Raw genomic sequence first — 15,467 nt, 5'->3', positions numbered from 1 at the left:
TTAATTTTAAATTTTAAAAAGGTTACCCACACACACACATACACATACACATTCAGAAAGTGGCTCCCTCTCTGGCCGGTAGGGGGCGCTGCTGGAGCTGAAGCCAACTGCGGTTAGAAAATATGAGACATGGAGGAGAATGTCTGGCAAATGTCACTTGAAAAATTTAAAAGCTCCGCAGACCCTGCAGCACTGAGGGTGAGGGGACGGGGGAAGGGTTTCGGGGGGTGCTAGGTAGGTATGATTGTGGGCGGTCGCGCAATGGGGCGTATGCTCGATGTTGGCAAAGGCGAAACTTAATTAATTTGAGTAACTTGGCAGCCGTCCGATCTGGATGCCCCATCCCAGCCAACCACTTTCCAACCCCCCCGTGGGCGTCTTTGTGGAACTTTGGGTGTGGCATGAATTCTTAATAACTGCTGGGACGGGGGCGGCCACCCAGCGTCAAGGGGCGTGGCTGTCGCAGTAATACAAAAAAATGCAGGCGAGCACACGAAAAATACCGCCCCTCATTTTAATAAAAGGGTTGGAGAAAGAAAGAAATTATGGAAACTGACTATGTCAACATAATTAACTTTGAAGTGAGAAAAGGGGAGCGAAGGGTTGCGGAATATAGGATGGCGAGAAAAGCTGGGCAACAAAAATTCACCCAGCACATATGGATTCGTTTCGTTTTAGTTGCCAAAAAACGCGGCTGCAAAAAAGTGAGCCAAAAAAAAAGATGATGGCCACGGCACCCACTCCTCACCAAATCTGGCAAATGGCGTCGAGTGTTTCCCATAATTAATTTTAATGTGTTTTTTAGCGCCTTTCCACTCAAGCTGAGCTCAACTGAGTTACAGAGGCCATTTGGCGCGTTCATCTAATTGCCCAACTTTGGCAAAAAACAGAATTCAAAATCAGCGCAGAATTACTTACAGCTCTAATGCTGATTTCTTTTGGCCAGTTTTGGGTCTACTTCAACTGGCACAGGTGAGTGCAACCATTAGATATTCATATATCTAAGTAAGAAGTGTTTTTTTTCTATTTCGTCAGAAAAACTTTACATTCAACTGATACCTAGAACTAACTTTATGGTAAGTGTCCGAATACATCAGTTTCTGAAGTTAAAAACTGTTTGTTAAATCATTCATGCACTCTTAAGGCATTCTATAAATTATATTTTCAAATCCCAACATTTTGGCTTCCCATTTTAATTTACCTGTTTGCCAAACTTTTTGATTGCCCAATTTGCTGCAAGAACAAGCTGACACTGAAAAAAAAGAGTCTTGCAATTTAAACCTTTGAGCGGAGGTGAATATAGCTCTTAATTGAACATTGTGACCGCCGGGGGGGCACATGTGTCTGGCTTCTTGGCCAATTCTTCTACTAGTCTGGACCTCTCTATCTGCAGCTAATGTGCAACAAAATAAATGGAGATACTGACAGCTCACTTGCTCAGGAGAAAATCAGGAGTTGGGGGTGAAACATTTTTCAGGAGTTTCTGCAAGCACTGAAGACGATGACTTTTAAATTGTTTTATTGAGGTGCCCGTGTTGGTCAGAAAGTTAAGCAAGTGCAAAATAAATGAACTCGGAAGTCAATTTCACAGCACTTAAAGCTTCCATACTGGACCAACTGGTTTGGGTGGGAATTTGGATTGCTTTAAACTTTAATTTCAGTTTTGGTACATTTTTTTTAATTTGGATAAAACACAGGAATTTTAAATCATCTATTTTGTTTTATATGAATGATTTGTTGAATGAACTGGTTGATTATATTTAATAAAATAAAATGAATAAATATATAAAATACAATAGCTTACAATAGTTTCAGAAAATTCTACTTTAAATAACTCACTTTATTTATGAATGATTTGTTGAATGAATTGGTTGATTATATATAATAAAATAAAATGAATAAATATACAAAAAACAATAGGTTCAGAACATTATCCTTAAAATAACTCCCTTTTTTTTGCAATGATTTTTTGATTATATATGATAAAATAAAATGAATAAATATATATAAAAACCAATAGGCTCAAAGCATTATCCTTAAAATTACTCCCTTTATTTTAGAATGAATTGGTTGATTATTATTATTATTTTATTATTATACATAAGTATAATCAAATAAAATGAACAAATATGTATAAAAACAATAGGTTACAATAGGATAAAAACATTAACCTTAAAAAACTTTATTTACTTTTGAATGTTTAATAGAATTCACTTAATACGTGTAGATAGCAAATCCAGTTGTTTGCCCTTTAATGCCATTTTTGTTTCCAATCTTCCTGTGGACACCCTCTGGTAAGGACTTTGTGCCCTGTCACCAAATGGCGTTAAACTTCCACCCAATGGCGTAAGTAGCTCACGGGCCAGCCTCAATATGGCTCGCTGACATGTCCAGCATGTTGGCCAGCTCCTCCCAATCCAGAAAATGCTCATAAAATGTCGCCCGGAAAACGGACTCTAAGCCCCTGTCAGCTGGGGGCGGGAAATGGGGGGCTGGGGGGAACAGAGGGGGAAAGTGTCCCGGTTGCAACATCATCGTCCTGACCTCGGGCCATCTGAAGCTCGAAGTGAAGCAATTTAGGTGCTGTGCCCATGTGCGTTGGAAAGTTAATGCTCCGTCGCAGATTAAAACCAAAACATGCGAGCGGAACCACGAGCTCAGGTGGAAACCGGTGAGAGGGTAGATTTTCCGGGCTAGGAAAAGCTGCGTTGCTGTGTCATATTAGCACAACAGATTTCCCAGAATGCCACCTTCGTTTCAGGATGCCAGAGTTCTGGCTGGAAAAGTCGGGATTTCGTGATAGTTTCGTTCAATGGAAAACTTTATCCTTGGCCATCCGTCCATTCCGTTGCTATATATATATATATAGAAAAACACAATTAATTATTTAGACCTGCGGCATTTTCAATTACCCAGGCTGTTTACAAATAGAGCTCGAGCGGAGACCAATATTCAAACAGAAACAAAACAAAATCGATTTCATCGCCAGTCGTTTTTTCAATTAAATTCAGTATTTTATTCAACGCTCATCAGACAGCTCCAGCAGCTTCTTCTATTAGCTTTTCCCCCCAGCACTTTTTGGCCCCCCGAGCCGGAAACGGTTATTGAAATTGTTTCGAACATTTTACGCCTTCATTTTGGGAAATCGGTGGGTGGTTCGCAACGGGTGTGGGCAGGTCATTTGATTCTATTGCGGAGGGCGAAGGAATATTTTTTTTTGTCTATTTTATTGGCATCTCAACTTTGTCACGTGTCAGTATGCGGAGATAGGAGGGCGAGGGGAGTCGGAATAACAGCAGGAGCGGGATGGGAAGCGGCACCGCCGGCAGCTCATTTAAATTTTAATTTGTACGGCAGTCGAGTCTAGGTCTGTGGATCCCACGTCTTCTGCCCCAACTCCCCACTATATCCTCCATATCTGTCCTTCGGCAGGACAAAGTTTTGGGCATTGACAGTTGCGTTGCGCAAAAGTTTCTGCGGAATTCCCATTATATTTCAAAAGCTTTTCCGGTTGACTTTTCGGCCTGGGTCATGAATTCGTTTCAGTTGAGCTTTGATTGAATAACTGAATGATTCTCGTCTGTCGAGTTGAACTAAGTTTATTATAATGTATTTTTTGAAATTTGGAAAACAAAAAAGGATGCAAGTAGATAATTCTGACCTTGGAAGAGTGAATGTGTAGTTTTATTATAAGGAATTTTTCGAATTTGTAAAATAAAGAAAGATGCTAGTAGATAACTCAGAACTTAAAAAAGTGAAGTTGTAGAAGTGTAGTTTTATAAGGTTAATTAAATATCACAGATCTGTTTTAATTTCCAGAAGACTAATAAATGTAACTGTGATAAAAGTAATATTATTCCAAACAAAAAAAGTTGGAATAATAGGTAAAATTCAAATTAATTTTGAAAACAATATTTTTCTTTCAAACGCAATTTAATTGCATTTCCACTCATCGAACAAAGAATGGTCCGCAAATCCAGAAACCAAAACCGAGGGCAGATATTTCGTTAGGATAACGACCAGAACCATTCATATTTATAGCCTGGCACACATTTCCCGCTTTTATTTTCCGTTACGCAAAAAACAGAAAAATAAAACATCTTTAATCGATTTATGAATTGTTGAACATGTCCAGAACCTCAATATATTGATGCATTGACTGCATTGAGTGATGCCCAACACGGCCAAACAATGAACCAATTTCATTTAAATCGCATAAATTCAAATAAATAACTGGGCAGCTGAAATGGAGAGGGGGAGGGGTGAGGGGGAGGGGGAGATGAATGGAGCCGAGTTCCGAGATTGTGGAGACAAAGATTTAATAAAATGACACAAAAACACGCCGAGCAAACATAAAAATCAATAAACAATAAAGTTGATTTATGCGTCAAAGTGTCAATTGGCAGTCCCCCTATTTTCCCCTCATTGCTGCCCCGATTTCCCCACCCCTTTCCCCTTTGTTCCCATTGATGGTAGCGGGCATCCATGGCGTATGCGTAATTGCATTTGACAGTGCAACCGGTCAGAATTGAAGCCTAGCAGTCAGTCGGGATGAAGCGCAGTTAAGTGCTTCATTCGATATTCCAATGATTCAGCCACGCCCCCGGACACGCCCCCGCCCACTCCACCGTTGCACTTGCCATTTTTATTTCAATATATTTTCCGCCATTGAATGAATGATTGAGAAATATGCTTTTGATTTTATTCGCATTGACCGGCAACAGTGGCAGATCGTGTTGCACTTATTGTTGCAGTTGCTGCTTTGACATCCACGGAGAAATGGCGGGGAAATCAAGGGAAAGTCGGAGGAAAAGCGGACTCCACAATTCATCTGTCAACCAAATCAATTTTGTGGCTTCAGCCATTTATCTTTGTTAGCGCTCAATTGACGCAGCCGCTGCCACAAATACAGATACAGATACAGATATTGATTCTCATTCCGCTTCTGGATCTGTAAGCTACTGACATTTGGGGCACAGCGACTAATTGAGGCAGCTGATTGGAATTTAATTGGGTTTTGCAGCTTTTGTTTGGCCGCACAGTTGCACATTTCAGGCCCTGAATATGGTATAAATATTTGATGCGATATTATGGAAATGAGTTGGACAAATATCGGGTTCAATTTGGTGTAAATTGATGAAGGGCTAGAAATATAATCGGCTTGATAAAAATCGATGACGGCTTTTGCCACATGTGCATAGGATATGTTGCAATGTCCTTTCGCACAAAATGAGGCTTTGTACAGATTAAATTGGAGGTTTGTAGTGATCGTGTGTCACTCTCACATTTACATTACAAATGTGACAATTTTTGTTTTGCCGAGGTAAAGCAATTTGTTTTCTTTTGTCTACCGACTACAAAATGGTAAATTCAATAAAATCGTATATTGTATTTTAAAATCTTCATCAAGTCGATTTTTTGGTTGCAAATTAGTTTATCTTACAGCTTTAATTTGATTAGATTCCCAGAAATAATAATAATAAATAACAATAAATCAATCTCAAGTAAACACCTTACAAATGTACATTTTTAGATAAAATAGAATGGTTTCACATAATCCCTGTTTTGAACTATATTTTTGGGTGTCATCTCATCCTGCAATTCCACATGCATCGCCCATTCTCCGGGCGAATCTTTCGCCTGGGCTCAGACCCTCTTAGCCGGACTGAAGAGCTCTCCTTTCGCTTTTCCCTATTGGTTCATTGTCCACGTAATCAGCTCAGGAGCGATTATCTCTGTGCTGGGCTGCATCTCAAACCCACTCCTGGAGGCCGAAACTCTGTTTGTCTGCCAATAGAAGGGGCCGCAATTCGCTTTTCGCATTTCGCATTTTGCAGTCGCAGTGGCCAACCGAAACTGCAATTCATCAACTCAAATCTGAGGAGACAGGGGCCCGCTGATCCACACGTCTAAGTCTCCTGGCGGCAGTTTGCCCACCCACAGTGGCCACAAGTCAACGAGGTGATTTGCATGCAGCCATGGGTTTCGGTTTTGGCCGCGGATTCACAGGAGAGGGAGCCGGATTAGACGCGACACTGATTGGACCCGTGACCAGAGTTGTCAGCGTGACGTGAGCACGAGCCGAGAGGCACGAGCTTAGGCTTATCTGAGTGCCATGTGGTAACCCTACACTGAGGAAAATATAACCAAGTGAAAGTCTTGTTGAAAAATTCACGATTTCAAATGAATTAATTAATTAATGCCGTTTTTTGGTTAAATAATTGACATTATTCTTATAATTTGTTGACCTTTAATAACTCATTGACCTTTGAGTTATTAAAGGTCAACAACTCTTTGACCTTTGAGTTATTAAAGGTTAAAGAATTATAAGAATAATGTTTGTAATTATAAAGTACTTTACTTTAATTATTATGACTTAACTGACATAATATATTTTTTCTGTGAAGAAAAGCTGCGAATTTATAATTAAGAAATTATCATTACTGGGAATTTATAATTAATTAATTTTCATTGCTTTATACTCATTTTTACTTAATGTTATTTATTTAACACTATATTTTTTTGGACCTAGACTTAGTACAATAAAGATAATTTTCTTTTCAGTACTGATGTGTAACTTATGGCAATTATTTATTTGCTTTTATTAATGCAGTGCTTTAAAAACTAATTCTTAAATCGCTAGTCAACAATTATAGATTGTTTTTCATTTGGTTGAGCCCGCATGCTTTTTTGTTTATAACGCAGATACCTAAAGGTATTTTCAGGTAACTTAAACCAGAGTGAGATACAAATGTAAAATATTCCCAGCGAGTTTCATAATAACTGAAATAAAGAGTAAAACTTGTATGCGTAAATTCGGTCAAGAAGACCAGGAACCATTTCACTCCATTCCACTCCACTCCACTCCGCTCCTATCCCAACCAAATAGCAATCCCCATCCATTCTCAACCCGTTTCCATTTCGGGACCCATCCGCATGCGTTACGCAAATTGAATTCGTTGGTTGAAAATTTATGCAACGTCGCGTCGGCCAAGGAAAAACAACAACTACAAATGGGGGGCATATCGGGGACCTTCGCCGAATGCGAGTGTGTGTATTCGGACAATGTACTTGGCTCCAGTCCTATATCGACAGAGTTGCATTCGTCGCAACGTGGCAGCAGCAGCAGCAGCAGCAGCAGCAACAGCAACAGCAGCAGCAACATCGCAGGAGCAACAGCAACAGCAACTGCTGCTGCAACTGCATGTAAAACTGGCAACTTCAGCCGGCGAGCGACTGAGAAATTTATGCTTTGTTTTGCCTTGGCGATACATGGAACATCAATTCTCGTTAACTTTTCATGCACGACTGGGCGATGGAACATGAAATGGATATGCATTCTCGATTCTTTGCAGAGCCACTCGGTCCAGACGAGAAAGAAATGCGCAAAAAACAATCAAACATCAAACGGGGAAAGCAATGCAAACAAAAAGATTATTTTACAACGTTGAAGAGTGGATGCTTAAGTAAATAACAATTGAAAACTGAATTGTTTCACAAGTGTTTTAAAAAAACAACATTTAAATTACCACATTTATGGAAGTGGAAAAGAAAACGATATTAGAAAATGTTAATGATATCGAATATGGATTTTTCATATCCGCTACTATTTAATTTTGTATGATTGTAAATATATACTAAAATATGTATAAATAAAAATGATAACACGTTCTTATACATTTTTATTTGATTTTTGGGACTAATAAAAAAATGTTTCACATCTCTATATGGTGTTGTTACTCAATAAAAAAAGAGAAACACATTTTCAATTTCTTGTTCATGTTTTATTGATCGCTTTATTTAACTCATTTAATTTCTAGATTTTCACAACAGATGTGTTCGATTTATGACTAACCACAACACATTTTTCCGTTTGTGCCAATTTATCAATTGTTCCTCTTAGCTTTGGCCCAGACTTTCCACCCAATTGAGCATTAAACACGGCCGACTTGCTAGGAACATAAACCACAAATTCGTTTTATTAACTCACCCGAGTCGAGAGACGACCAAGGCATATAAAAAACATTTTTATTTCGTTATGCATGAAAATGGGGAACATGGGCCGTGTGGGTGGAAATATGCAAAGCGCCCTGACCTTCGTGACAAAGAGCACAACGACAAGTCACAACAATTGCCTGGGCCATTCAATAAAAATGTAAATTAACTTATCAATTACAACGCCCAAACAACAATAAACTGCACGGCCATTCGAGGGTGCGGCCTACTAGGCACGTGCTCAAAGCCCACCGCCCACCACCCGAAAAAAAAAGGAAATTTTGTCGAGTCGGGTCCAATCTTGTGGCCACTTCTCCAGCCGGAGTTCCTTTTCTCTCGTAACGGTTTTCTTATGCAAATTGCCAACGCTAAGATATTCCAGGCTCATAATTTTTATTTCCGTTATTCGAGTTTCAAGATTGTATTGCATACTTGTTGGCGCATCTCCCTCCATTTTTCCCACTCTTCCGAGAGCTTTTCCAGCGCCTTTTGGGAAATTTGCCTTGCTAATATGGCCGAAAAGGAGCCCAGTGTCTGCCAGGTTGTCTGGCGGATGCTCTCTTCTTTCCTGGCCAGTTCCTGGGGGCAATCTCCATTTATTCAAAAAAAAGACAGAGCGGAGGCAGCGAGTGGGCGGGTCCGAAGATACCGTGGACATAAATGACATAAGTTACGACTGTCAGATCTGATAATATCTTAATTTAGAGAGTGGGCGAGAGCAAAGTTCAATGTGGCTGGGGGCCACTATCAAGTTAAGTGATTGTAATGGCCCACACAAAACAGGGACAACTGTAAACAGGATCGAAGGGCTTCCTTTGAAAGAGGAGACAACTTTCCAATGCAAATGCAAACACTACAGAAACACTCACAAAAAAATTGTAATCGTTTTATTCGTTATTCATTTCGGAATAATAGAAGTTAAAAGATTTAAATTCAATGAAATGTAATACAATCTTTAAAGTAAAAAATGTATTCAATAAATAGAAAAAACATAAGGAAATAATAAAAAGATAAGACGGCGCTACACAATAAAATTTTCGTTTATAATGTTGGGCTAAAATTTTATATATTGAAAACAAGTCAGAATTTAAAAAAAATGCACCTCAAATTGGTAAAAATTAATATAATTATCATTTTTCAACCTCATTAACTATTGACGTAAAAAAGTGTAATTAATGAGATATTAATTAAAGGGAAAAAACTATTAACTATTTATTGTATTAATAAAATAGTTTTCTAGATGTTTAATAATTATTTTGCAGTGTACTTTTGACACCTTTATGCAGCCACCTCAAAGGAATGTCTTTTCAGTATGTGGAAGATTTCCTAGTCACTTCAGAGCCTCCCACAGAATTTTCACACACGAGAGCCGCTCGTCGAATTTCTTCTCACCTTCTAGTCTTCAGTACTCCTGCATTTTCCCGCCCAGGTCTAGAATTGAAGCATCACATAATCAGAGGTGGGCACCGAAATGCAGGCGGGCACGGAAGTGGTCAGCAGGCGGATCCAGAATGATGATGATGAGGGGCTTGGGCTTGGAACTGGGTTTGGCCTGGTCATGCAAGGGGCATTTTCGCATTCACGCCGCTCACAGTTGCTTTTCCAGCAAGTCAGACAAATTATGACCACGATTTGGCTCTTCGAGGAAAAAGGAGCTCCTACTGCCGGCCAGGCGATAAGCATTTGCGTGATTAATGAAATGTGAGGACCGGTCCCTCGCCGCCGAAAGTTATGTCGGGAAAGCGTTCGAAAGGCAGGCGGCTGGGGCCTTTCCATAAATAAACAATTAGGTCTTGCCACCCGCAACTAACTTCGCATTCTCCAACTCCGACTCCAATCCTGACTTACTGGCTCACAATGGGCGGGCTTTCCCGCTTTTCCGACCTCCCGCCTTTCCTGTTTTCCCCCCGTCTAATTGACTCGCACTCGCCCAATTAGAACTCGTAAGCGGGCACGCTTTGCCCATTTGAATTTATATTGAAATTTAATTTAATTAATAGAGCGACTGGAGACTGGAGAGCTGCAGTTGGAATGGGAAGTGGAGTCACCCACCCACCAGGTGTTGTATCCATTTCCCATTTTCACTGGCCTATCGCAGCGGGAAGTGTCAAACAGTCAACTCAATAACTGTTTATTTTAGTTGGCACATTTCCAATTTTGGCCTGGTCTCTGCAGTGAGTCAGTTTGTAATGGTATTTTGTTTCTTTTTTGGCCAACTGGAGCACTATATAGCCGTACGTTGTGGCTTAGCCGATTGGCAACTCTTTGTCCGCTGGGCCATGGATTTGCATTTTCTATCTCAATTGGCGGTTTGCATTTCATTAGCCTGATCAATTTGGTTAAGCTTGCAAATTTATAGGCAATAGAAAAAAGGTGTTAAGTGCTGGGGAATGGTCTTTGATTGGTTTGGTTGATATTTTATTCACAAATATTGATAACCCTTTGTATTGATTCCAATAAATCACTACTTTAGATTTCATTTCCTAGGCAAAGAGTGGATTTCTAATGTATGCAGCTGAATAAATAAAGATATATTACTTCATTATTATGATTTTGTTATTTATGTGTAAATAAATGGTTTTACAGGCCCCTTTGAACTTCATTATCATATTTTTATACCCGTTACTCGTAGAGTAAAAGGGTATATTGTATTCGTGCAAAAGTATGTAACAGCTAGAAGGAAGCGTTTCCGACCCTATAAAGTATATATATTCTTGATCAGGGTCACTATCCGAGTCGATATAGCCATGTCCGTCTGTCCGTCTGCCTGTCCGTCTGTCTGTCTGTCCGTATGAACGCTGAGATCTCGGAAACTATAAAAGCTAGAAGATTGGCATTTTGCATGCAGATTCTAGGAGTTCCTACGCAGCGCAAGTTTGTTTCAAAAAGGTGCCACGCCCCCTTTAACGCCCACAATCGCTTATATACGATTTTAAAAATTTAAATATTTCGGAAAAGTAAAAATGCAGTTTTATTGTGTTTATCGATACCTATCGAAATGTAGAAGAAAGTTTTGAAATCGGACCATTCGTTAAAAAGTTATGCGTGATCAAAGTTTCTATCTCCATCTCCCTCGCACTCCCTTTACCTGAGTAACGGGTATCTGATAGTCGGGGACCCGACTATAGCGTTCTCTCTTGTTTAAAATGGATTGAGTAGTCATAAATAATAAAATTTTATAACTTCATTGTGTGTTTATTTATTTTATGTGAAGAATAAATATAAATATCTTTTTTTACGTTTTTAATAATTACAAATCATAGATCATTTTAATTGCCACGCTACAACATTCCTGGCATAAATCAGATAATTTTTAAAGACATTTTCCTCCCCTTCACATTGCTTTACGGCCCTCTTCACGTCTCCTAAAACCCTCCTACGATCACTGCCCACCTGATGTCGAGGTGATCAATATCCCTGGACATCCATTGCCATCCATAACAAGGCAAAATCCCAGGCTCGAAACGCCTCCGCTCTGCCAAACCCATTTTCCGCTTTCCATCCGCCCATTTGCTACCGTTTAGCCAGATTGATTTCGGGCCAGAAGCCGCACGACTCCGCCGATCATTCCACTTTTTGTCGAGGGGGGCGGAAAGGGGGAGGAGGAGGCGTCACGCCCACCGGTGCAGTTTTCCCATCGCCGGGCCCATCAATCAATTTCGAGTGCTCGCAGTGAGCGGGAGGCACCCACTTGCTTTTACCTGCCTCCGAATATCGGAATCCGCGAGGAGGACGTGGCGGTTGGGTTAGGCTGCGAGCGCTTTTGGTTGTAAAAATTGTTTCGGCATCATTTTTCATATCCGCAACCGAAACAAAACCAAGAAAAAAGAATCCAAAGCCAGAAAACAATATCCAGTCGGCGGCAGGGAAATCGAGTAGCATCCTAACAGCAGGAGCTTCATGGAGTGATGGGAAACCAAAAGGTGAATTCTGACTTCGGTAGTCGACATTGCGTATACCCTATTAATTCGTTCTACTTATTTAAATTATGGTTTATAGTTAATCGAACTCTAACAACTTTGGTAAGTTCAGCAGTCACAAAAAGTAATACAATATATTTATAATTGTAGTATTTAATTTTGTTGTATAATTTAGTTGACAAATATAAGGACAAGACCTTTTTATTAAAAGTCTTTTAATAAATCAGATGCGCTGATTGGTTCTGCAAGACTGGGATACGATATTTCAATACTAAATACAATTTAAATAAGGTAAAAAATAATAAAGGACTTAACTGGACTTTCCAGTAAATTTATTTAAATTGCGTATCCGTATTAAAAAATATTAAAATGCCTACCAGTCAGTTCCATACTTTCAGATTGGGATACGTATTTTTGGCGGGAAATCTAAGAACCGTTTGTATACTAATTGAATTTAAAAGGCCTATAAGCATCAAAGTGATTTTCAAAATAATAATACCCCTGCAAGGGTAAAAAATAGGGTATGATGGGTGGGGGGAGGCTTAAGTTTCGGTGGGCAGGGGTGCGTATACGTGATCGCTGCATTTCTTTGGTCTTTCTGCGACGCTTTGTTTGCGCTGCTATCGACACTCCGCCACTCCACTTCCCGCCACCTTTTTGGGCCTTGTTTGCTCTTGGCAGTGGCGAGAGAAAGAGACAGCTGCGCCGAAAGAGAAAGAGACAGCTGCAGCGAGAAAGAAAGAGACGGACAGAGGAGAAGGATTCGCTGTAGCGCGAATTTGTTGCAATTTCTCATTGTCAGCGAACGCGTTCGCCGGTAAATTTTGATTAAACGCTCCCCGGGAATTCACTTTGCCTTGCACTTTTTTGTTTTTATTTTTCCTGCCGATAGGAGGTGGCATCCATACCCCACTCCCCAATCCGAAATCCCAGTTGGTGGCCAACTCTTTCATTTGAATTTGATAAATGGCGCTCGTTGCAAAGCGATATGTTATGCAATTTAGGGATTTCTTTTTGGTTAAAAAATATTGAAGCGATAGCTAAATGTTTGTACAACTCGGAAATAAATGAACTGGCGGACAAAGAGAAAAGGAAGTGATGAGAGTTTAATCAGGCTTTTGGAAATCAATTTGGAAAGGGTCTGGGAAAGGTGAGATATCTCTCTGTGCCTGAGGATTCGTGAGAATAAAAAGATGATATGACACACTAGTTAAGTGACTTATCTCGGACCTGTGTCCTCAGATTAAATCGATTTCACTTAAGTACAAGACCCTTTAATAAACCTGCTTAAATGGGAGCAGCAATATAAAAATTACAAATTGCACAACCTGAACTCGGGGCGAGACAACACAAACAAGGCCAAATTGATGCCTGACCGACAAGCGGCCATAATAATTTCAAGCCAATTAATCAGCGTTAAAACAGAGCGTCAACATTCCCGCCCTGCTCATCACACATTTTCTTCATTTTTGTACAAAAAATCGGCGAAAGGAGAATCGAATAATTGCGATTCACATTATACGTAAACAACAATCGATTAAGGGTATAGCAACACTGATCGAAAAGCGCAACCAGCTTTTGGATTAAAATTAACCTGGCCACACTAATCCTTTTCCTGCCAGCTTTTCTGCTAGAAAGTCACGTGCTCTTAAAATAATAAACTTTATAGCGTAAGGAAATTCAAAATAAGTTATAAGTAAGTTTCAAATGCGTCTATTTCTTGATAACAAATAAATTCGAACTTTTAAGAGTAAATAAAAGGAGTTAAAGTCTACTTTAACTTTTACTAACAAGTAGAGTTGTACCCTAAACCATCCACTAAACAGATTATAATAATATTTTCCCTCAGGCATGAAGGCGCAGACTCCCAAAAAGAACGCCTCCAAGGCCAAATCGAAGGCCACAGTGCCGCCGAAGAATGCCCAACCAAAGGTGGCCGCTGCAGAGACCGCAGCTCCTTCGAAATCTTCTGCCCAGCCGCTGTCCTCCAAAAAAGTAGCCAAAGCTCCAGCGGTGGCTCTAAAAAATCTGGAGCTGGCCATGAAGGAGTCGGCTAAGAAAGCTGTCGAAACTGCTAACAAGAAGTTGGGCTCATCGTCTGGTTCTTCGGCCACTGTGATTGGTAAAAGGCCGAGGTCTGCACCTCCAAATCGCGAGGCAATAACCAAACCCAAAGCTCCAGCTGCCAAAAAGGTAGCCCCGCAACCAGACATTAAGTCGAAAACTACGGCAACCCCGAAACCCAAAAAAAAGGAAGTGGTGGCGTCCAAGACGGAGGTTGCACCTAAAGCTACCGGAAATAAGGCTGCTGCTGCTGCTGCCACATCCAAAGCTAAACCGAAGCCGAAACGCCCGAAGAATATACTGCGCGGAAAAGGGTTGGCCAAAAAGAAGGTCTGGCAACGCTTCGTCATCGACTGCGCATGCGTGGCCGAGGATTTGATCCTGGACGTCGCCGACTTGGAGAAGTACCTCAAGACGCACATCAAGGTCAAGAACAAGATCAATCAGCTGGGCGACCTGGTGACCTTCGAGCGCTCCAATAAATTCTCGCTGATCATCCACAGTGGGGTGCACTTCTCGAAGCGCTATTTCAAGTATCTGGCCAAGCGATATCTCAAGAAGCACAGCCTGCGCGACTGGGTTCGTGTTGTGTCCACCGGCAAGGAAACCTTCACCATGCGATACTTCAAGATCCAGGACGATGATGAGGAGGATGACACGGAGACGAAGGCTTAGAGATCAGCCCACACTCACATTTTTGTAATCCGAAAAATGTTACATTTTCCATGGGCCATGTCTTTATAAATCATTTAGTTAAATGAGCTAAACTTGCACGTATTTTCCTTTTACAAACTCTGCTTTTTTTTTACTTTTTCATTCTATTAACATCTATTTTTGAAGCTTTTTCTACTTATAATTCTAATTTTCTAATTCACCTATGTTTAATTTGAATTTCGCACCTTACTGTTTTAAAAAAGTAATCTCAATTAACTTTGGATTAACCCATTTCATTAATAACAATAAAAAATCATTTTTACCCTATTTGTTATTAAGCTGAGATAAATATGGTGTTAGCAATTTCTTATTAGCTTAGTTAAAAATATGGTTTTAGTTTCCAATCAGTATTTCCTTTTAGAGTTTGCAGTCTCCTTGAAACACTAGCAAGTTGTGCCTCAAAATCAGGTAGAGAACGACTGTTTCTTCGTGAGGATGCTTTTTTCGCAATCAGCCTTAACTTTTAACTTGAACGATTGACATTTCAGAGAGGGCCTCGAGTGGTTTTCGTCTTGTTTTGATTGGGAGGAGCCAGTCTTGTTTTCTTTACCTTTTTACGCTTTTGTAAATACCTTAAATTGCCCCATTGGCTCGGATTGTTTTCGATGCCAGGCGGCTTAATTGCTTCGCTGTGGGTCTGCACAAATGGCCAAAACCATGGGAGGGGTTGGAGTGGTAGGGGCCAGTCGTCTGTCAGCGTTGGCCGTAGGTGGTCCATAACAAGCTAATGAAATGCGAATCCAACGAAAATGCGACCAACCGAGTGAGTCAGGC

At 40.3% G+C, this 15,467-nt stretch overlaps 1 protein-coding gene across 2 annotated transcripts; it reads left to right on the top strand.

Moving 5' to 3' along the window:
* The first annotated feature begins 13,529 nt into the window (after positions 1-13,529).
* Positions 13,530-14,746, top strand: LOC108038837 (60S ribosomal protein L22). Of its 2 annotated transcripts, none has more exons than XM_017115694.2 (2): positions 13,530-13,611; positions 13,765-14,746. In XM_017115694.2, the coding sequence occupies exon 2, from the start codon at positions 13,767-13,769 to the stop codon at positions 14,652-14,654; it is 888 nt and encodes a 295-aa protein (XP_016971183.1). In that variant the 5' UTR covers positions 13,530-13,611; positions 13,765-13,766; the 3' UTR covers positions 14,655-14,746. The 2 variants fall into 2 exon arrangements, with proteins under 2 accessions (XP_016971183.1, XP_016971185.1); XM_017115696.1 differs by lacking the exon at positions 13,530-13,611 and adding an exon at positions 13,645-13,708.
* Positions 14,747-15,467: the final 721 nt, after the last annotated feature.

The sequence above is a fragment of the Drosophila rhopaloa genome, unplaced genomic scaffold, assembly GCF_018152115.1.
Source record: "Drosophila rhopaloa isolate 14029-0021.01 unplaced genomic scaffold, ASM1815211v1 contig_115, whole genome shotgun sequence".
NCBI lineage: Eukaryota > Metazoa > Arthropoda > Insecta > Diptera > Drosophilidae > Drosophila > Drosophila rhopaloa.
The sequence above is the reverse complement of the archived record's forward strand: the minus strand, read 5'-3'. Positions and strand labels throughout refer to the sequence as shown.

Bases quoted from the DNA above. Each gene is read 5' to 3' on its own strand.
- LOC108038837 (XM_017115694.2), top strand. From the start codon at position 13,767: ATGAAGGCGCAGACTCCCAAAAAGAACGCCTCCAAGGCCAAATCGAAG.